The sequence below is a fragment of the Patella vulgata genome, chromosome 5 (assembly GCF_932274485.2).
Source record: "Patella vulgata chromosome 5, xgPatVulg1.2, whole genome shotgun sequence".
NCBI lineage: Eukaryota > Metazoa > Mollusca > Gastropoda > Patellidae > Patella > Patella vulgata.
This window is the reverse complement of record NC_065883.2, coordinates 40,801,694-40,826,083: the sequence shown is the minus strand read 5'-3', so window position 1 is coordinate 40,826,083 and position 24,390 is coordinate 40,801,694. Positions and strand designations below refer to the sequence as shown.

Sequence of the window (24,390 nt, the reverse complement as noted above, 5' to 3'; positions counted from 1 at the left end):
GAATATCCCCTACTTTTTATACGCCCACGCACATTTTCATGTGGACATTTATTGTCGTCGCCCCTGTTTGTCCGTACGTATGTCCACAGTTTGGCCTTGTGTAAATTTCAAGAAACAAAAGAACTATAGCGGGGACACCTGTAATAACTTTTTGTTATTGCCACCGCTGGACAATATCCATAGAGGGGTTGAAATAGTTATTTGACAGAATAAAAGAAAAGTCATTTAAAATCCGAATGATGGCCATCTTATAAGTATACATTGTAAGAATCATTTGATTTCGCACCAATAAAATGATATTTAATGATTAAAATATTATTCAAAGAACAATTGTCTTTGCCTTATTTCAACTTCATTCATTGCAAATTATCGCAGATACGTTGCAGTAAATATACTGGTATATATGCCACTATTTTATGATACTGGATTATTCGTAATTATACTAATATGCAACTATTTGATATAAGGTTATTCGCTGCAGTAATTATACTGGTATGCAGATATTTAATATTGGGTTATTGGTTGCAGTAATTATACTGATATGCGCAGCTATTTGATATTGGGTTATCATTTGATAATACTGGGTAGTATTTATTGTCATTTTTGTCATAATATATGCAAAATTGTTTTTAAATACTCTCGTCATTCAAATATCATGATCCGAATCAGTCAAGAATCTGGTCTGAATCAGCCAAGAATGTGAAGCACCTTTGATAAAAGAAATATATATATCATAATGTATGCAAAGTGCATATGGTAGAAATCTATTTCTGTTTAATGATTTACTGGTCTGAAGCAAAACACATACCTGTATTACTATTAGACCTATATTCAACAAATGTTGGATTTTACTATATTGTCTATATTTGAACAGAGAATAAACTGCTACTTTGAACAATAAAATATTTATCTGATGGAGGGAACAACAGTTTTCTTGTTGCTTGATTATGGAACAAAAAAAATTCCTAACTGATCGAATCCTCCGATAAAGGATTAGTAATGTCCCTTTATTGTAATGTCCAGAAAAATATAAGTTATGTCAATTGATCGCCATTAACAACAATTGAAAGTGAAAACATATTTATTTGATAGAGAGAACTTTTATTGCTGCTTTGGATATATTTTGGAACGATAATACTAGACTTTATGGTGCAGAAAAGTATTTGGTGTTTCTACTCTGTTGTGCCATTTCACGAAATGAGAAAAAATTGGTTGGTGCTGGTAGGTTTGTTATTGTTTGGGGTAAGGCAGCTTTTCTGTTATTTTTTGGGCAAAAGTATTTTGGTCGACTTATTTTGTCTTATTAGTAAAATAATATGTATCTGATCAGACATAATTGTGTAGCAATACTTTTTTCTGTGAGCTGATAGTGAAAAAACTTCGAACAGTCAGGAGGTAATTGGTAGTTGACTAGCTAACCGGATGAGGACACTTCGCTTGACACGGTACACACTCTAAGTGGGCATGGCCTGCCTGTGTGTTTATCCGCCCAAAGCGAAATTGAAAACAAGTACGGCAGTTCTTTTGGGCGTTACCTTTTTTTATTTAATTATTTCTGTAGTTTTGTAATCGGAGTTCAGCTTTGATGGGAAAGATAGAAGTAAAAATAAAAACTGTATTATTTCAATAAACGAAAAATCATGAAAGATAAAATCTATTATTACACTATAAAACTGGATGAGGGAAACCGTAAATATATTAATTAAATAAACTGAAAATCATGAAAGATGAAACCTATTATTAGACTATAAAAAACTAGGGAAACCGTTAATATATTAATTCAATAAACTGAAAATCAAGAAATGTGAAATATATCATCAGACTATAAAACTGGATAAATTTGGTAAAATTGGACTTTTTGATTAGCAGCACTAATCAACTGTGAAAAATTACTGACAGCCCTGGTCACACAGAGTTCGACAATGGGCAATATCACATTGGGTGAAAGCGGGCGCATGTCCCTATTTGCAATAGTGTTATTTGATATGTGAATTACTGTTTTCTTGGATAGTCCTATTTACAACCCAGCTAAGAAACAATAATACATTTATGAATTAAAACGCCCATGTTTAGTTAATATAGCAGTGACGAAACTAATAGGTTTTCGTTAATTGTGCGATTTTATATTTATAAACTTGCTTTCGAAACAGATTCGTTAATCTGATGTCAATGGAGACCAATCTGCGTAAAACACATGGTTGAACCAGAAATCGCACGGTAAATTTGATTTAACACCTACGCGTCAGATCAAGCCTGCTGGTCCTTGATAAAACACCTTTGGTGCAGTTATAACACGCTTTCGAGAAAACTCACCAAACAAAGAGTACCCACTGTGTCAATCGTTTTTAACCTGTCCGTTAATTAACACACCCAGTACAGAAAACGCACCATTGCAGAGATTTTCACCCCAAGCGATATTTAAATCACTGTTCAGCCAATTGGAATACAATATCAGAAATGAAATTAAGTAGGTTTTAACAATGACTGGGCTACTGAAGATGGGCATATGTCATGCAGTATGCTATAAGAGATATTTTGCCCGTATAGGGCTTTTCAGCCTACTTTTTCTTTAATTCCAACTGACAAGGTTTTTTTTTTACAGGCACAGGACCTCATTTTTCATCATATTCAAACGACTAGAAGTTATTCCTTGTTACGTCCACTATCTTGCAAAAAATATTGGAAAATCCTGAGTAACTTTCTCACTGGGATCGAATCCCAGACTATCTGGTTATCGAGCCACCGCTTTACTCCATGAGCAATTAATATCTATGTTTTCTTTATACCATTTTTTCAGTTCTTCTGTGGTTAGGAAAGAACTCAAAGAATTTAATAGAGATATAGCCCTAAAAAATGAAACCACATCTTTGAAGAATGGTGAGTAACTAAAACAAAATGCCAAATTTCTTGATAAAGGTACTCATTCAGATTGTTCAAATTATGAAATTAAATGAACTTTACCTTAACTGAAATTTAATTGTAATTCTCTTTTATCTGTTGTGGAAGGAATGTATTATTTGAGAGTGAAGGGGTGAGGAATTCAATCCAGAAGAAAAACACAATGCTTGAGACGGAACATAATCCCTGTTCGAAATGGCATTTAGTAATTGAATTATGTGTAAACAATTACTTTTTTTAATCAGAGCTACGTTTCTGCAATGATTCTCTTGTGTTCAAGCACAATACTGATACAGAGAGTGTGTGTGTAAAATAGATTTATTTGATGTCCACTTCTACTGAAGTGATATCGCAGACAATTACATGTTATATATACAGTGAATTATTTACAAGGTCGCGAAAATAATTGAATGAATTAGTAAAATATTTATATATATGTGTACAGAACGAATAAAACAATTAATGATGGGATGTTATACATTTAAACAATTGAACAAGGACATATATACAGTTGTATAACAAGTGCTATAACGAATATACAAATAGAGACAAACATAGACATTTTACAAACGTACTGGACAAAGCGAACATTTCACAAAACAAACATGGATAAAGACAAACATTGGACAAGTAGACATAGAGTGTACATATATATTTATACAAGTCATTTGCGTCCGTCTGGTCATTTTGTCCGATTGAATGGCAGGGCAGCGCAACTCTTCCTGGAGGCTTGTTGGCGAGTGTATGGCCTGGTCCATTCTTTATTCCATTTGATCTTTTTGTCCTGTGTGATTGTTGATTTCATCTTTGTTTCTGTTGTTCGTTCCTTTGTTGTTGGTTCTCTGAAGAAAGAATCCAGCACCTGAAAAGAGAAAGAGAGAAAAGGAGAGTATCTAGGCTTAGAATATTTTATTTCGTCCAATAAGGCTTGCAGGGTGGGGGGGGGCACTAAAGATAAATAATTAAGTGTCATTCCACGAGAAAACCATGCAGGGGGTGATAAGGTGGGGGTCAGCCGATCCGATTCATATTCACAGGGATTAATCAGTCCGACTAGACTACTCGTTGACCAAAAGGGCCGATCTCAAAAATTAACCATTTGGGAGATATGGCCCTATAACGATTTTCAGCCTATTTTCACCGATTTTGAGTCAAAATTTAGGCATATTTAGAGTCATTTTTCCAGGTCAAAATAGGGACTGCGTGATATACTGATGGTAGGTGATGATAGTATATGTCTTCGAGTATTCAAGCATCATGACCAATTTATGTTGCTCCATGTCTCTGAGACATAGTATGGAAACCACTGATAGGTGTCGCCCATCACCTTGAAAGTACCCTATCTTTGAAATTAAATATAGCCGATGGTACGGGTATGGGCAAGATGGGTAAACGGTAATTATGTAGAGGGGTACTAGTGCTACCAAAATCAACAATAAAATTTTTGCCCACTCTTGTCCCATTATCAGAAATAATTTTTAAAGTTACCCCTTTTTCGAAATTTTGACCGATAGTGAATTGGTTGTTCACTATATATGCGCATAGTTTAATCGCCATATCGACCATAAATTTGCTTGAATCTGCTCGAGTGAACTAGAAATGTTTGATAGAATGACTCCTGTATCAGGGGAAACTGTCAATTTTTTTTCAGATATCACTCATTCACCGTTTCTGAAATTTTCGCATATTGACTATAAATCTTCATGATACGATTTCATAGGTTTGGTGACCAAAAGTACCTTTATGCATTATCGAAAATTATTTTGACGGATACCCCCTGTCTCTACCTAGGCCTAAAGCGGCGAAAGCTTTATAATGATCAGACCAATAGACGAAATTTTATCAAAAAAATTAAGTAAGTGAATCAGTAATTATACACGAACGTAACAATTAAGTAAGGGAATCAGTAATTATACACGAACGTAACAATTTACAGTATTGTTTATAGATGGATTGACTCAGCTATTTACAATACAGTGCCCATCTTTTCTAAGCGTCCGGCATTTCTTATAATGTATAATGAATGACTTTAAAATAACATAAAAATGGGTTTCTTGTACAATATAAATATTTTTGCGATATCTATTCTGCGTAGACTCTGGACAAGACATCAATAAATTTATGAAACGTACGATTTATATCAGATAGGCAAATTTAATGTTTGGCCTTCATATGAAGTTACTTCGCAAGATATTATCCTCGAAGAGTTGATCCGATACGATCCTCGAAGAGTTGTGATTCTTATAGTTCAGCTATATGGCGAGTAAGTTCTTCTTGAGTGGTAAAAACTTTTACACAATTTACGTCTGTACAGTTTATATTCGCTGAAGAAGATCCTGCCCTACGAAGTGATCCAGTCTCCACAGCAGGAACACTGTAGGGGCCAGTGACAGGATTAGTTTCTTGCTGTGGTTTTTCGTTTTTCAGTAGAGAGTCCATTGTTACTAGTTTTCCATTACCAATTTTGTAGGCCTTCCAAAAGCGAATATAAACTGTACAGACGTAAATGGTCCTCCGACAAAGTAAAGGACTTTTTGCTACAAAGGTTCATGATAGGGGTCGAGACTGGCAAAAAGGAGGTGCCTTCCAATGTTGTGAAATTAATGAAATCTCAGTTTTCAAAGGAGGACTGGCTCACTACTAAACAAGTGAACAGTTATTTCTCGAGATTGGCTGCCCAGCAAAAGTGCGGTCATCCACTCGGGCAGGTTGAACATGACACAATTGATGAAAAACCTGCCTTAGATCTAGTTTCGAGAAGGAAACTTCGTTCTCGAATTATTGAACAGTGTGAACTATGAGAATCACAACTCTTCAAGGATCGTATCGGATCAACTCTTCGAGGATAATATCTTGCAACAAAACTTCATATGAAGGCCAAACATTAAATTTGCCTATCTGATATAAATCGTAGGTTTCATAAATTTATTGATGTCTTGTCCAGAGTCTACGCAGAATAGATATCGCAAAAATATTTATATTGTACAAGAAACCCATTTTTATGTTATTTTAAAGTCATTCATTATACATTATAAGAAATGCCGGACGCTTAGAAAAGATGGGCACTGTATTGTAAATAGCTGAGTCAATCCATCTATAAACAATACTGTAAATTGTTACGTTCGTGTATAATTACTGATTCACTTACTTAATTTTTTTGATAAAATTTCGTCTATTGGTCTGATCATTATAAAGCTTCCGCCGCTTTAGGCCTAGGTAGAGACAGGGGGTATCCGTCAAAATAATTTTCGATAATGCATAAAGGTACTTTTGGTCACCAAACCTATGAAATCATATCATGAAGATTTATAGTCAATATGCGAAAATTTCAGAAACGGTGAATGAGTGATATCTGAAAAAAATTGACAGTTCCCCCTGATACAGGAGTCATTCTATCAAACATTTCTAGTTCATTCGAGCAGATTCGAGCAAATTTATGGTCGATATGGCGATTAAACTATGCGCATATATAGTGAACAACCAATTCACTATCGGTCAAAATTTCGAAAAAGGGGTAACTTTAAAAATTATTTCTGATAATGGGACAAGAGTGGGCAAAAATTTTATTGTTGATTTTGGTAGCACTAGTACCCCTCTACATAATTACCGTTTACCCATCTTGCCCATACCCATACCATCGGCTATATTTAATTTCAAAGATAGGGTACTTTCAAGGTGATGGGCAACACCTATCAGTGGTTTCCATACTATGTCTCAGAGACATGGAGCAACATAAATTGGTCATGATGCTTGAATAGTCGAAGACATATACTATCATCACCTACCATCAGTATATCACGCAGTCCCTATTTTGGCCTGGAAAAATGACTCTAAATATGCCTAAATTTTGACTCAAAATCGGTGAAAATAGGCTGAAAATCGTTATAGGGCCATATCTCCCGAATGGTTAATTTTTTAGATCGGCCCTTTTGGTCAACGAGTAGTCTAGTCGGACTGAATAATCCCTGTGAATGTGGATCCGAAGTGCCGACCCCCCACCTTATCACTTTTGCAGGATTTTGCATGGTTTTCTCGTGGAGTGACACTTAATAATATAATAAGTAATAATAAAAATAAATAAAGATAGATAATTAATAATATAATAAGTAATAAATAAATAGTGAAAATAATTAAGTTAAAAATAATAATATGGCTGTGTAGAAATTTGATCCTATGATTGATCATATATATACACTTGGTGAATTCAATCTTTATTTTAAGGTTATTTGTAATACAAAATAGTTACATGGGTGTACAATCAATCATAGTTTAAGAATACATATAATAATATAGTATAAGAATAATGCATCTATGGAGCGGGGTGGTTTGGCATTACCCTCTCTTGGGACATTTTACGTTCCACCTTCCTAAGATTGATAATATTATATTGTATTAGTTGTGCAGGATGGATTACGTATCCCTCTTTGGGGACATTTTTACACTTGGCCCAGCTGTGTATTTTTATACGCCCTCATGAAAATATAGTCGTATATTGCCGTACGTACGTCTGTCCATCGTCCACAATTTCTTGTGAACACTCTACAGACTACATTTATCATCTGATTGGTTTGAAATTGATATATACTATTCAAAAAAAGTAGGGGATATTTGATTTTGGGGGCATAATACTAAAATATGCAAATGACTACGAAAAAAGTCACTATAGAACCTAACAGAAGAAACATTTCCAGTTACATGTGACGCCCAAACGCACCAATAGCTACCGCATGGAATGCATGTGATGCTTGGGATCATCATGGGGGTCCAACCCAAGATTTGCACTACTCTGACTTTGAATGTTACAGTCATTGTGGCATTGAATTCCAGGGTGGAAACATCAGTTTAATTGTTTTAGTGACCAGAAAACAAATTTTGATATGCGTCGGCTTACCCAAAATGAAAGGTTACGTGCCCTTGGCATGCTACAGATCGGCACAACACAGGCGGTTGTGGCGCGGACGATGAATGTTTCTCAGTCTGTCATAAGCAGGCTATGGTCCAGATACCGTGATACACAATCTGTACAGGACAGACCACGCTCAGGTCGACCAAGGGCGACAACTCAAGCCCAGGATCGATTTATCCGTACCTTGGCCTTGAGAAATCGTGTCATCACAGCAAATCAGATCAGCGCTCGTCTTCAAACAGACACTGGTGTGAGAGTGCGTGGCCAGACGATTCGGAATCGACTGCATCGGGGTCACTTTCGCGCCCGACGTCCTCGCGTGATCCCTTGTTTGAGAGATCATCACATTCAGGCAAGACGTCGTTGGTGTAGGGATCGTCAACACTGGGATAATCGACGCTGGAGCAATGTGATGTTTTCAGATGAGTCAAGGTTCACTGTTGATTTTTTGGACAGACGTAGGAGGGTGTGGCGTCATCGAAACGAGCGCTTCCAAGACGTTAACGTCATCAGACATGATCGATTTGGGGGTGGTTCTGTTATGGTGTGGGGAGGCATCACTGTTGCTGGAAGAACGGCTTTACATGTTGTTGCAGGGCGTGTTACAGGCCAGTACTACCGGGACAACATCTTGGCAGTCCATGTTGTGCCGTTCGCACGACGTCATGGCCGCCGTTTCATCTTCCAGGATGACAACGCAAGATGTCACAGGGCCAGGATCGTTACAGGTTACCTCCAACAACAGAACATCACCACATTACCTTGGCCAGCACTGAGTCCCGACCTCTCCCCCATCGAGCATGTCTGGGACATGCTTGGACAGAGGTTACGTCAACGTCAACAACGTCCTGCCAATGTCCAAGAACTTGCTGCTGCGTTGCAACAGGAATGGGACAATCTGGACCAAAATGACCTTAGACGTCTCATTAGGAGTATGCCACGTCGGATCAATGCTTGTTTGGCAAACAGAGGAGGATTTACCCGTTACTGACTTGGTTGTGATGCTGTGGTAACTTTGCTGTTTGACCCCGGGTATCATTTTACCCTTATAATGGTCAGTCTGTGCCTTACTTAGTCTAACGATCATTTGGAATAAATCGATGAATATGAACTTCATTTCATTTTGTCATTTGTTTCTTCGTCAGTTTCATTAGGTGACTTTAATAACACTTAAAAATCAAATATCCCCTACTTTTTTTGAATAGTATATGTTATTTGCATTAGTGAAATGAAGAAGCCTATTGAATTTCAGCAATTTCTGTTAATTTCTTCTGGAGTTTTGGCCCTTGTTTCACTTTGTTGAATGTTGTGAATGCTCTAATGACAAAAGTTATCAACCGATCTGTATGAAGTTGATATGCATCATTTAAATTAGTGAAATCAAAACAATGGACGTATATCTTGTTACTTATAATCCTGCTTTCTGGGTTATTATACCTGCTTCCGCAATTAATAACAAATGTATTTGTGAATTTACAAATTAATATGTGCAGTTCTCGTTTCGGCCACAAATGAAACGTCATTTTCGCCATTTATCTAGGCATCTTTGGGTGACTATTTTCGCCAACATTTTTGTATCCCCATCTCTTGGGAATGTTGAAGAAATATCGAAGGAGGGGAATTGTTAACAATTGTATGTACAATTCCCTCCCCCCCCCCCCCTATTGAAACGTGCAAGGACTGCAAATCGTATCTAGTTTAGTCTTGTCACAATAAAATCGAGTATTTCTAATCAAAAATCAAAAGCAAAACAATATATGAAAAGTTCCTCTACAAACTAGATACACATATTGCACACAAAACACTTATCAGTTTACACACTAACATTCGGGATACCTCACATTCAAGTCTAAAACGTAATCTGCGTATTGTTTACAAACTCAAAATATAAAAACATATTTACACAAAAGTTCAAAATTTAATCTCATGTCATTGTCGGCGATATCAGATTATATTCTTTGAATGACCGAGTGCTATTGTTTTATAAATGACAAATGCCAGCCACGCCCTAGCTGTCTCTGTTCCATCCGAAACCATAGCCTATGCCGTTGCATGGAATATACAGTCATAAATGCCTGTCATTACAATTTAGATTATAGTCTTTGAATGACCGCCTGCTCATATCACAAATTCTAGCCACCGGTCTCGGTTCCGTCTAAAACCATATCGCTCACAGACGTGTAATTACACCACCATCGCATGGAATATACAACAGTCATAAATGTCTGTTGTTAGATTCTTTGAATGGCCGCTACCTATTGTATAATTAATCCCCTAATCCAGACACGTTTTTGTAGTGAAGTATATTCGTATTGTTATTTAATTGCCGTTATGATTTTAGAATTTTTAGAATATTTCACCGATGTTCTTGTAATAAAGTATACTCGTATTGTTTGTTAATTGGCGTTATGATTTTAATGTTTAAGACAACATTTAATTGACTTGATATGAAATCTGAATATAAATTATTATCTGAATATAAATTATTAGATGGATAAATAAAAGGTATTTTACAATTACATATTGACAGCTTAATCACTCGCCAAAATAGTAATGGCGAGCCGACAAGACGTGTCGTGGAAGCTCTCCCGCTAGCTAGTGTTTATATAAAGCGTTTAGGGTGCTATAATGAGCATCAAATGTGCTTAATAGATACAACTAGGATATTATTATATTATTGAAACTAGTTTATTATCACATTAGCAGCTTATACCTAAACTATACGAAGAGTGACAAAACATAAAAAATGTTCTGTTGACAGCCTTACTGTCATGGCCGCCATGGCCATGACATGATCATCATGTTTCACTATTGTTTTCGTGTCTAGATGTCCTTCACATCAGTCAAATCATAAACATTAACATTAATAATAATAATAATAATTTAAAAACAAAAAAAAACATGTTATATTACAAGAGTTATTTAAAATAAGCTACCCTAAATCAACAAAGATGACAATAAATCCTGATGGGGATATTAGTGTAACAAACCACCTCAACAGAGACAATACTGTGGAGTTAATACCCGATGAAGACAACTCCTCCTCGAGGAATGCTTCAGTTGATATTCCTTACCTCCTACAGGCAAAGGAGTATAACATATCTTCAGAATGTTGGTAAGGGCAAATTTTGCCTAACCCTCCAGGACATACTTGCGAAGGAGATCTTCCTGGAAACCTTTAAGACCTTCTCAATAAAGGAAAATCATGGAAAGTATTCAGATCCGACGACACAAGCCGGCCTTTAACAGAGATGTAGGAGTCTATCTTCCCCACGCATACGATACAATAATTTTCCAGTAATTCATTTTGTTATCAGGATTGTTGTTACATTCTCACTTATTGTATTCAATATAATTATCATATATCGGATTAGCTACTGATTACTTTTTCATTATTATTATTATTATTATTATTCATAACATTCAGAATCATGCTTATTGATTAGCCCTTAATATTAATCATTACTTTAATATTTAAAGATACATTATGGGAGATTTTTATAGAGAGTTGGCCATTCTTGCTATAACAGTTCAAAAGTAGATGATGAAAGAAGAATATATTGAAAAATTCATTCAAATTACTTTATTCTGAACATAGTTATCATCGTTGTAATATTTGCCTAGAAATGGTAGCGAAATGTGTCTTCACCTTCGGCGATTGTTTGATTGACAGGCGTTAACTCCACCTACATATCTCGATTATCAAGTAAAGTTTTCAATGGCATACGGAAACGCTTTACAGCGGCCTCGCTAAGTACACTCTATCATTTAGCCTTGATCTAACTGACGTATTTTCATCAGGTTACCCCTTATTTGATTTAATCAATTAGTGAAATCCTATTTAAATCCGAGCTGTAGCCGAGCCATCCGTGGGTCTACAGAGTTGATTTTGGTCTTGTTGTTTAAATAAAGATCTAATTTATAATTTCTATAACATCTGAAGCCTAAATTAAGACTTGCAATAATCAGATTTAGCTCTTGCATAATGCATGTTTAAGTATATATATGATCCAGTGCTTCATATACTATCTGACATCCGCCATTATTAAAATTAAACATCAATGTTATTAAAATAATAGTTAATGTGTGTTATTGCACACCTAATGAATGCGTAACACCTGTTTGTATCATTGTAATAACACTGATCATTAATTAGGCTTACTCCTGCTTTATAGATATGTAATTAATTATGGCTTCGGTACATTGTAACCACTTAGGGCTTTATCATCATCGCTTTGATCAGTGCTAGTTATATATAAGGTCTATATTTATGGCTTCTTTTTATACTGTATATAAATACTTGATGTTTTACATATATGTTATCATTTGCTTGATAAAGACGAGAGTATCATCGTCGAAACGTTGCATGTTAATAAACCAGTGATTGTTATTCCATAAATAGTGTTAGTGTGTTACTATTCAATTACTAAATGCCACTTAAAGAAGTTCTGACACATCGATATGGAGATGAGGCAATCAAATTAGTTAACAGTGTGGGTAAAACTGAAGGGAAGTATCATAGAGTTTGTTATAATTTGACAAACAGCTCATACCTAATGGTTTACGTCTTAAGCCTCCAGTTAAGTCGAAAGCAGCCTTGAAGATTTTGGATAAAGCCAGCCACTCACTACTTAGGGAACGGATTCAACATCTTAGGAATGAGAAACAGCGCACCAACATCTTGAAACACCAGCAACTACTTGAATTAGAAAACAAATTACTAGCTGGAAATAAGAAAGATAACCAACCAACCAACCAAAAAGTCAATGAATACATCTCAAAGACAGTCGTGAACCTGAGTGACAAGCAACTCACAGATGACCAGATTACTTTACTTTCAAAGGGTCTGAATTATGCACCAGTACTCCAGCAAAAAAACAGTGACACCTTCATCGCCAACATAGAACGAGGAATACGTCAACTAGCCCCAGGGGGGAGACAGAATACCTGCGCCACCAGATCACTGAGTTACTATCAAAATCCAAACCACAGAAGCCCAACCTGACCAAACCACAGCGAGATGCTATCAATGAACTAAAGACAGATGACACCATCACCATAGTAGGAGCAGATAAAGGCAAGGCCACAGTCATCCTTAACAAGAAAGATTACAATACGATAGTTGACAGCTTACTCCAAGATAAAACCACATACAAGAAACTACGTAAAGACCCCACCAATACTCTATCTAATCAACATTTTAGCCATCTCAAAGAATTGCGAACCTTAAACCAAATAACAGATGAGACCATGTACCAGATGAGAGTGATGCATCCACGCCCACCTTATGCCAGAGCCACAATAAAAATACACAAAGAACCTATTAAAGCCCGCCTATTAGTCTGCTCCAGAGAATCGGTCTTCTATAAAACAGCGCAGTACTTGGTCAAGTTATTATCCCCACTAGGTAAATCTGCTGACTCCTTTATCAAAGATTCGGCAGACTTCTGTGAGAAAATCAAGGGTTCCCAAGATGTAGGTAAATTTATTTCATATGATGTCATCGACCTTTTCACAAACATCGAAATGGAAAATAAATATATCGTCAACAAACTGTTGAACTACTGTGAACTAGTTAAATTTGACAGATCAACCTTTAAATCATTTCCGACAGTGGAAAGTGGTGTATGTATTGCTTATGTTATTTACTTTGTTAAATTGTATATACTGTAGATTATGTAAATATTGTATATATATGTATACTTACTATGAGTTTTATACTCAAAGTAAATAAAGAACTGAATTGAACCAGGCGTGTCAACAAGCCGGATTCATGACCATTCTCCCGATCTCCCGCACGGGAGGAAATTTCACACAGAAAATTGTCATATGCCAAATGCTATTTTTACTTTCAAAGGGAGGTAACTCCATTACTTCCATTTCAAAAATCAACCTCATGATTGGCTGAATTTGACCAGAAACTTCTAATTCCGGTAATACGCTTGACAGTCCAACGTGTGTTTGTGATTAGTATTGTTTGGAGCAGTGATGGGAATTTACCCGTATATTCAGGACTTGTCCAAATCTTTTTTCGAAACGCCCAAAATTGTCCGACCGGGAATATGCCCAATCGGACATCAAGACATGGTGAATAATATTCAAATTCCAAAATTAATATAGTGTACTGAGTGTATAACTACCGTGCAACCCGATTATCGTTGATAATAGGCTGGATTGATTAGGTAATTAAGTGATCGACTATTTATCGTGTTATGTCGTCTACACACCTACCTTGATTAACTACTATTCTGCCTTGATTGGCTGACTTAATCCTTTGTCGGACAATTCATCAAGTCAATCCTGAACAGATGTCATTGCTTCTCCTTTGTCGGACGATATATCAATCCAATAAGAGTGATTATAAACTTAATCTGATTAACCCGTGATTTGTCCATTGTCTCACGTTTTAATCTCCTTTGTGTCGGACAATAACACGTAGAAATTAGACATATGTCACATATCCTGATAATATATAACACCTCAAATCAACATACATTGTATCCGATATCTTGTCTGTGATATATTTTCGGTGGAAGCCGAAGTTAAATAAAGATATTTCACACACACGCATAAGGCGCTATAGTTCAGTAATTAAAATGAAAGTACAAATCTCGTGAGACACGTGAAATTAAGAGGTGTATACGTGCCGAATCCAATACGACTGATGTCCGGGAAAAGATTCTATTTTGATGGCATATTGTCGGATTTATGATCATATTTTGAATGGGGTTTATGTCTTTAAATAAATAAATAAATAAACACGCTAAGAAATGTTGACGAATATTTCGATTGGAATGGCGTAAGTAGTTAATTGTTTTAGACGATAGCGGGTGCTACAGTCGAATGCAATTATTTAGCAGTTGGTGTCACTCGCTCGTTGTATTTGAGCGTCGTTAACTACGGTTTTTGGGGGAGTTTGAAACAGATCGACAGCAGTCGGCACGCTGCCATTCTATAGTATTGATGTCATGTAATTTTGTAGGAATATTATTGACATAAATTTGAATACCGTATGGGTTTTAAACATGAAATATAACGAGGTGCACCTATTTTTTTTTACATATAAATTTGAATATATTTTGTTGACACGTGATTCTTAATTGTGTTTTGAAAACGTCGGCGTAAATTACGATAAGAGTTATGCCCCTTTATTTTCTGGAAAAAATGTCCGACAATAATTTTTTTGAAATCCCATCACTGGTTTGGAGTAAATAAAGTATATTGTAATGGTACTGATTCAGAGTACAGGAGTGTACCAAATAAAATAGAGACCTGTACAAGGTTCTTTCCATAACTATCATTTTACCCCATGGCTAGTAAACGTCTGTATATGCGATTTTGACAATTAACCGGCGAAGAGTAAACATTTCATGCCACAGGACTTTAGCGTGAAATCGGAAGCCATTCACTGAAATTTAGCCGACTTTCAATCTGCGATTTTGGATTACTTTTTCAGTTAAATATATTACTAGCAATTGTATTATAATACTTTGAAATCGATCTCAATATGTGACCCCCCATGGCATAATAAGTCACAATGAGGAAATTTTGAAAATTGAGTTATTGTTATTGGCACATTCTCAAACTCATTTCCTTCAATTTGATGTATAGTTTGTTTGAATCGGACAAAAATTGACTGAGCTGTGTCCATTTGAAGCTACCCAACTCACAAAACTAAGTTTTGAGAAAAAGCAAGTCAAAGATTTGGTATGTTCCAAAACAAAATCCCATAGCAACCAGGTCATTATTTGCTGTTTTGTCGTTGAATGTCCTAGTCTTATACTGTGCCGATGTACGTAAAGAAAATCAATTAATGTAAAATAATTAGTTGCTAAATGCAGGACTTAGCAATCAATCATGACCTCTCGCATTGCAATTTCTTCGTATGATATAGCATATTATCAATATCGGGACATGATAATCATATCGCGATAATTTTGAGTAGTATTATAAGTTTTGTTCTAGATTCATTTGAACCTTTTTTTATTCCAATATCTCCGATAAATACAAAAACAATACATGGTTTCTATTCGCAGGTGACTGACGATCACACTGTGTTACTAATAATAGAATAAAATCAAATAAAAGGCGTCTATTGATTGGACAATAAAAATATAATTACGGGCTTTTAAAGTGGATTTTTTATGATTGGTTGATTTAGTTGGAAACCAAAGTAGAATTTGTGCGAGAAATTATGAGAGATAGATATGTTTCTTGTCGGCAGAAAGATTCTATCTTAATGACATTTTCTAGTCTTTATTGAATGTTGGATATATTTTTTTAAAAAATAATTAAACAAACTATATATATTTAGAAAAACTGACAAGTATTTGTATTGGAATAACAATAGCAAAAATCGGAACAATATGCGTTGACTTTGCTGTGAGGGTGCTATTATTTTGATATTTAGCAAACAATGTCACTCAATATCGTAGGCCTACTTCGTAGGATGACAATTACAGAGAAAAAACATTTTTTGATCTTATTTTTTTTTTGACCTTCATCGATATATAAGTCGATGCAGACTATAAGACGAAGGTCCGACTTCGGCTGCCGAAAAAAGTATCGACATAACTGAGAAATATGTTACTGTCCAACCTTGACCTTGCCAAACAACTGTTCTTCGATTACGAGTCCTTGAATCAATCATGACCTCTCGCATTGCAATTTCTTCGTATGATATAGCATATTATCAATATCGGGACATGATAATCATATCGCGATAATTTTGATTATCACCATATATACCGGTTTTTCGATATTTTTAAATAAGTCTGATATGATAAAATCGTCGAAAAACCGGTATATCGCCCAACCCTGCTATAATTTGGTCGCTTTATTAGAAAAGATTTTGCATTAGTGAAAATTTCAAAATGTACTTCGGATGCAATAAAATATAATTTGTTAAAAGCGTGATCATGGAACCATTCATACTAGTTTTTTTTTGTGTCAAGAGTGATGATAGTTCGGTCGCTTTATTTGAAAAGATACTGATATTAAACTGTACATAAACTTATTATTTATTTAGGGGCAGAGATGTTAGTTTTTAATAAGCCCAGGTCACTCTTAAAAGTGTGATCATTGAGCATTTCTCTTTTCATGATATATAACTTAGTACGAATATCGTATCAACAGATGTTCATTGTTAGAAACTTAATCGTGGAATCTCTACAAATTGTCCCAAACACAAGTGTGCATATCGTGTATGGTTATATTTTGGTTATGATAAAGCTGATGAGAATCAGAATAAAGTTATGTGTCAATTTGTTCTGTTTATAGCGATGGAAAAAGCTTTGAATTATTTTGAGCACAAATCATTGCCAGCTTCATGGAAGAGAGAAGAATTACTTGGTTCAGAAGAGGACATTGAAGAAGATGAGGTATGTGTTTGATTCAAATAAAAGACAGCACTGCGCAAACCTTTGCAAACTTTTTTGACACAGCTTGATAACATCAATTTTCCTAAGATACAGGTTTATGTCCAACTCCAACAGATCTCTGTTCCTTTCAATATTGGCAATTATCGCACCGTAACATCATGGATTATGGCTCCAGATTGTACAAAAAATCACATTCCTTTATTAGCTTATTCCCTGTCCATCTCTTACAAAATGTGGGCATATCTTGCATGGGAACAATTGTTTGTCCGATTTCACCGAAACTTGAAATATAGGTTTTTCACCCTAAGAAGATCTTGGTTCCTTTCGATATTGGCATGTATCGGACTGTAACTTCATGGATTATGGCCCTTGATTGTATGAAAAATCACGTTTTTAGCTTGTGAACACTGTAGAGGTCACAGTTTTTATCCGATTTGGTTTAAACTTGAAATATATGTTTATAACCCAAAGATCTCAGTTCCTTTCGATATTCGCGCATATCAGACCATAACTTCCTGAATTATGGCCCCTGATTGTACGAAAAATCGTGTTTTTAGCTTCTGGACCCTATAGAGGTCACAATTTTTATCCGATTTAAAAAAACGTTTTAGTATATCACCGCTACACCCTAAGGATGGCTGAGTTTGAATTTCGTGAAAATCGGACCAAAACTGACTGACAAAATGGCCGCCCATCGTTCTCAAATAGCGTAAAAAAAATATGGTATATCAAGGTTGTGGAATCTCTAGAGGTCACAATTTTTATCGAATTTTCTTGAAACTTGAAATGTAAGTTTATAACCCAAAGATCTCGGATCCTTTCGATATTCGCGCATATCAGATATTAACTTCCTGAATTATGGCCCCTGATTGTATGAAAAATCGCGTTTTTAGCTTGTGGACCCTATAGAGGTCATAATTTTTATCCGATTTAAAAAAATGTTTTAGTATATCACCTTTACACCCTAAGGATGGCTGAGTTCGAGTTTCGTGAAAATCGGACCAAAACTGACTGACAAAATGGCCGCCCATCTTTCTCAAATAGAGTAAAAATATGGTATATCAAGGTTGTGGACCCTATAGAGGTCACAATTTTTATCCGATTTTGTTGAAACTTGAAATATAAGTTTATAACCCAAAGATCTCAGATCCTTTCGATATTCGCGCATAATGGACGGTAACTTCCTGAATTATGGCCCCTGATTGTATGAAAAATCGCGTTTTTAGCTTGTGGACCCTATAAAGGTCATAATTTTTATCCGATTTAAAAAAAAACATTTTAATATATCACCGTTATACTCTAAGGATGGTTGATTTCGATTTTCATGAAAATCAACCCAAAATTGACAGACAAAATGGCCGCCCCTCGTTCTCAAATAGCGTAAAAATATGGTATATCAAGGTTGTGGAACCTCTAGAGGTCACAATTTTTTTCTGATTTTGATAGAACTTGAAATGTAAGTTTATAACCCAAAGATCTCGGTTCCTTTCGATATTCGTGCATATCGAATGGTAACTTCCTGAATAATGGCTCCTGATTGTACGAAAAATCACGTTTTTAGCTTGTGGACCCTATAGCGGTCATAATTCTTATCCGATTTAAAAAAAACGTTTGAATATATCACCGTTATACCTTAAGGATGGTTGAGTTCGAATTTCGTAAAAATCGAACCAAAACTGACAGACAAAATGGCCACGCCTTGTAGTCAAATAGCGTAAAAATATGGAATATCAATGTTGTTGACCCTGTAGAGGTCACAATTTTAATCCGATTTTGACGAAACTTAAAATGCATGTTTATAACCCAAAGATCTTGGTTCCTTTCAATATTCATGCATATCAGATCGTAACTTCCTGAATTATGGCCCTTGATTGTACGAAAAATCCCTTCTTTTTTTTTAGCTTGTTCTCTGTCCATCTCTTGCAAAATACTGGCGTATCTTGCATGTCAACCGCTTGTGTTCAATTCAGGCCCACAAATTTATATAGTTAACAACCTCACAATTACATGGAAAATCCCGGGGGAACTTTGTTGGTTTACACCAGAGTCAAATCCCGGATCTCCTGGTTAGTGAGCCCGTGCCTTACTTCATCTAATTGAGCTACAATGTTAAGACTTAGTGTTGGTGAATAACTTTAATCCAAAATATCCACAACATATACCTTATCTCAAATATATCTGTTTTAAACCTCCTTGTGTGAGATTATTCAGTACAGAAATGTAAGTAATTGAAGCAGGTCATTTCATTGCAAAACTTTTTCACCCAGGCTGGTTGTTGGATATCTTGCTTGTGACAGAGTTTATCGAATGTCTGTCTACAGAATTGTCACATACCTTAGAAATTGCAAGATTATTCAGTGTAGGGAGTGTCGACTTTGTCTGGCTTTCTTTTGTCCCGATCTGGTTGAGCAGGTACTTTTAGACATTCTGAATACATTTTGATTTTACTCAATCTTTCCTTGATTGAGATGTTATCAAGAATTGTATGATCTAGTATTTGTCACTTCCGACATCACATCTGCTTTAATTTAGCATAGAGTATGTCAAGCAGATTGGCCTCTTTTTTTGGATCTTACAGCAGAGTCTTTTCTATTGACTTTTTCTCCTACCCAATCTGTTCCCAATTTGTTTAAGGGTAAAAGGGTAAAATGGCCAAGTACAACATTGCTGATGTTTTCCCGAGTACTATTATTCATAGAAAACATGGTATAACCTAGAATGACATCAGTGATTAAAACTACTGTGTTGGTGACAATCTGATGATCAGTTATCGTATTGCTTTTACCTTGCATTGGTATCTGTCTGGATGTTCTTCTCGTTACTCTGAACTCAAGTATTTCTTGTCATTGGAGGACCAAACCTCACCTCTTCAGTGTTTAAAAGATTGTGCTGCTGGGGTGTAACCTTGACAACTTTAAAATGAGTAGTAGCTAAAGTTAATATCTGATTGACTTTAAATGTATACACAGTGTTTAAGGTCATGAGATGAAGAAACCTATTGATTTTCAACAATTTCCAATGATTCTGCCAGAGTTATAACCCTTGATCACTTTGATGCTTTAGAAAACTTAGTTATCATCTGATTAATTTTATATACTCTTCAAAAAAAGTAGGCGATATTGAAATGCAAATACCTATACAGGTTGCGATATGATAAATAGTCATGGACATTTGACATGCTTTGAGAGCATGTTCACAGATGAAGAACTTGTCGCCCTAAAAGAACCACTGAGCTGCACATGCGACATACAATAGCGCCATACACGTAGGAGGGGTTCATTGTCAAATTTGACACTTCAAGGAAGGGTTGATGAAAACTGCTGCGTGCTGGTTTATCTATCCATGTTTGTTTTCCTATCGGTTCTTGCATAAGATTTACTGTTTAGCGTATCTCTGCTTTAGTGTTTTACGTTTAATTTGATTGGGAGACGTGTTCGTCAACGTCAACCGACAACACTGCAAGAATTGGCTGTGGCACTGCATGAGGTGTGGGTCAGATTGCCCCAAATCGTGATTGGACGGTTGATTAGGAGCATGCCACAACGAATTGATGAATGTCTGAGGATTGTTGGAGCAATTACTCATTATTAAGGCAAAAATAAAAAAACGTCCATTTTCACTTTTGACGGTGTATCTCTTTGCGAGTGAAATGGAGAGGTCAGATAAACCACCCATATGAAATGTTTATGTTCATGTGTAGGTGATTGGCCTGTTATTAACATACACTGGTTACCTCTAATAAAAACAGCAGTGCATTTCCGCAGTTTTGTATTGTTTCTGAATATCCCCTACTTTTTTTGAAGAGTATATTTATACACTGTGTTCTACGCCTATATATAATTGTTTCAATTGACTTAAAATTGATACTAGGTGGAAAAGATGATTTTGAGATTATGATTATACATTTGATTTTATTAGCTTTTCAAGTAGATCTCATCATTCTTCTCACAAAACTTTTTACAGATTCAAAATCGTATGAATTTTTTTTTTTTTTATGGAGGCTCAAAGTTCCAATTTTTGACCGTTCGCGGAAGAAATATTTTTTTCAACACTTTGAAAAAGTCATTTTTATACGCCCAAATTGAAATATGGTCGTATATTGTCGTCGCCCCCGTCCGTCCGTCGTCCACAATTGCTTGTGGACGCTCTAGAGGCTAAAGTTAATATCTGATTGAATTCAATTTATTCACAGTGTTTAAGGTCTTGAGACGAAGAAGCCTATTGATTTTCAGCGATTTCCGATAATTACTGCCAGAGTTATGGCCCTTGATCACTTTGAAAAATCTTGTGGACGCTCTAGAGGGCAAAGTTAATACACAGTGTTTGAAGTCATGAGACGAAGAAGCCTATTGATTTTCAACGATTTCCGATAATTACTGCCAGAGTTATGGTCCTTGATCACTTTGACAAATCTTGTGGACGCTCTAGAGGGTAAAGTTAATACACAGTGTTTGAGGTCATGAGACAAAGAAGCCTATTGATTTTCAACGATTTCCGATAATTACTGCCAGAGTTATGGCCCTTGATCACTTCAAAAAATCTTGTGGTCGCTCTAGAGGCCAAAATTAATATTTGATTGACTTTAAATTTATACACAGTGTTTAAGGTCATGAGACGAAGAAGCCTTTTGATTACTGCCAGAGTTATGGTCCTTGATCAATTTGACAAATCTTGTGGACGCTCTAGAGGCTAAAGTTATCATCCAATTGACTTCAGATTGATACACAGAGTTTAAGGTCTTGAGACGAACAAGTATATTGATTATCAATGAATCTTTATGACTTGAACAGCTAAATCCATGGAATTAAAAGTTTTGTATACTAAGTATTAGCATGGGGCGAAACTTTATAAAAACCAAACAAATTCTAATGATTTTCTGATAATTACTTAATGAGTTGTTATTCTTAATCAGATTTTAATGTATTATAAATGTTTCATTACCGAAAAAAGTAAAAATATGCGATAACTCTTGTTGACTGCCCGGACGATATAACTGCTGTGGGCGTATGTTTCGTTGCCTGGCAACCTATCTTTTAGCTTGTTCACTGTCCGTCTCTTGCTATATGTGGGCTTATCTTGCATGGCAACTGCTTTTTATGCGTCCACATTGACTTGGCCGTATATTGTCGTCACCCCATCCGTTGGTCCGTCTGGAGACTAAAGTTAATATCTGATTAACTTGTACACAGTGTTTAAGGTCATGAGACAAAGAATCATATTCATTTTCAATGATTTCCAATAATTAACTGCCAGAGTTAAGGCCCTTGATCACTTTGAAAAATCTTGTGGACGCTCTAGAAGCTAAAACTCCATTTCATGAGACAAACAATCAAAATAAATTCTTATGTTTTCTGATAATTACTTCATGGGTTATTACTCGTTATCATATTTTCATGTGTTGTAAATATTCTCATGACTGACAAAAGAAAAAATATGCGACAGCACTTGTTGACTGCCCGGACGACTTAGCTGGCAACCTGTCTTTATACATTACAATCCATTAATATTTTCAGTCATCTGATGACGAACAGAATGAAGAAAAGGACAGATTTGTTGCCCAACTATACAAGTTTATGGATGACAGAGGTAAAAGAAGGATTTCTGTATTAAAATTTTGCACGCCAGAATTGGATCACCAGTAGTTGTTTGTATCCGGAAAAAGTGTCAATTAGTTTCCATTCCCTTTTAACAGGCTTCAACAACTTAGTGAGCCTTTGCGATTCCAAAATAAACCAAATGAACTAGCAAATATAAGGTTACAGTGGTCTTAGACAGTTTTCCAAATGTGATTGGATGAATTGTGCACACTTTTATAAATTTAACTGGTTTTTTTATGCCAGACAATTGTCATCACGCATGTTCACATTTGTTTGTGGACACTTTACAGGTGGCAATTTTTATCCGATTTTGACAAAACTTGAAATATAGGTTGATATCCAAAGATCTTGGTTCCTTTCGATATTGGCATGTATCAGACCGTAACTTCATGGATTATGTCCCCAGATTGTACGAAAATCAGATTTTTAGCTACAGGTCACTGTTTTTATACGTCCACATTGAAATGTGGTCGTATTAGGTGTCACAGCTCCATTGCCCGCATTGGAAGAAAGTTGTTTTTATACGCCGACATTGAAATGCGGTCGTATATTGTTGTCGCCCCCGTCCGTCGGTCCAGCGTCCACAGTTGCTTGTGGACGCTCTATAGCCTAAAGTTAATATCCGATTGACTTTAAATTTATACACAGTGTTTAAGGTCATGAGATGAAGAAGCCTATTGTTTTTCAGCGGATTTCAATAATTACTGCCATAGTCATGCCCCTTGATCACTTCAAAAAATCTTGTGGTCCCTCTAGAGTTCAAAGTTAATATCCGATTGACTTTAAATTTATACACAGTGTTTAAGGTCATGAGACGAAGAAGCCTATTGATTTTCAGCGATTTACGATAATTACTGCCAGAGTTATGGCCCTTGATCACTTTGAAAAATCTTGTGGACACTCTAGAGGCTAAAGTTAATATCCGATTGACTTTAAATTTATACACACAGTGTTTAAGGTCATGAGACGATGAAGCCTATTCATTTTCAGTGATTTTCAGTATTTACAGCCAGAGTTATGGCCCTTGATCACTTTGTAAAAACTTGTCAAAGTTAATATCCGATTGACTTTAAATTTATACACAGTGTTTAAGGTCATGAGACGAAGAATCCTATTGATTTTCAGTGATTTCCAATAATTACTGCTAGAGTTATGGCCCTTGATCACTTTGAAAAATCTTGTAGACACTCTAGAGGCTAATGTTAATATCCGATTGACTTTAAATTTATACAAAGTGTTTAAGGTCATGAGACGAAGAAGCCTATTGATTTTCAGCTATTTCCGCTAATTACTGCCAGAGTTATGGCCCTTGATCACTTGGGGGGTTGGATGGCCGAATAGAAAGCACGTGCGCGCTGTATTATACGGTCTGCCATTGAGTCAACTGACGAGGTTTCGATTCCCCATGGGTTTTCTCTACGGGTCCTCTGGTTTCCTCCCACTGCTAAAGACCCTTAAGCGCAAGCGAATTATTGAAATAAAAAAATTAAACCATATGTTAATCCCGAAATGACCTAGTTTGTGTCGAGTGGACGTTAAACCCCATTTCTCTCTCTCTCCCTTGATCACTTTGAAAAATCTTGTGGACGCTCTAGAGGCCAAAGTTAAT

At 35.9% G+C, this 24,390-nt stretch overlaps 1 protein-coding gene across 1 annotated transcript in view; it reads left to right on the top strand.

The window, feature by feature from the left end:
* LOC126821486 (AT-rich interactive domain-containing protein 4B) overlaps positions 1-24,390 on the top strand; it is a 338,016-nt gene that overhangs the window by 95,917 nt on the left and 217,709 nt on the right. The window contains exons 8-10 of the mRNA XM_056101477.1: positions 2,798-2,877; positions 17,084-17,184; positions 22,698-22,770. Of these exons, the coding sequence (XP_055957452.1) occupies positions 2,798-2,877; positions 17,084-17,184; positions 22,698-22,770 (254 nt within the window). The remainder of the gene's footprint in view (positions 1-2,797; positions 2,878-17,083; positions 17,185-22,697; positions 22,771-24,390) is intronic.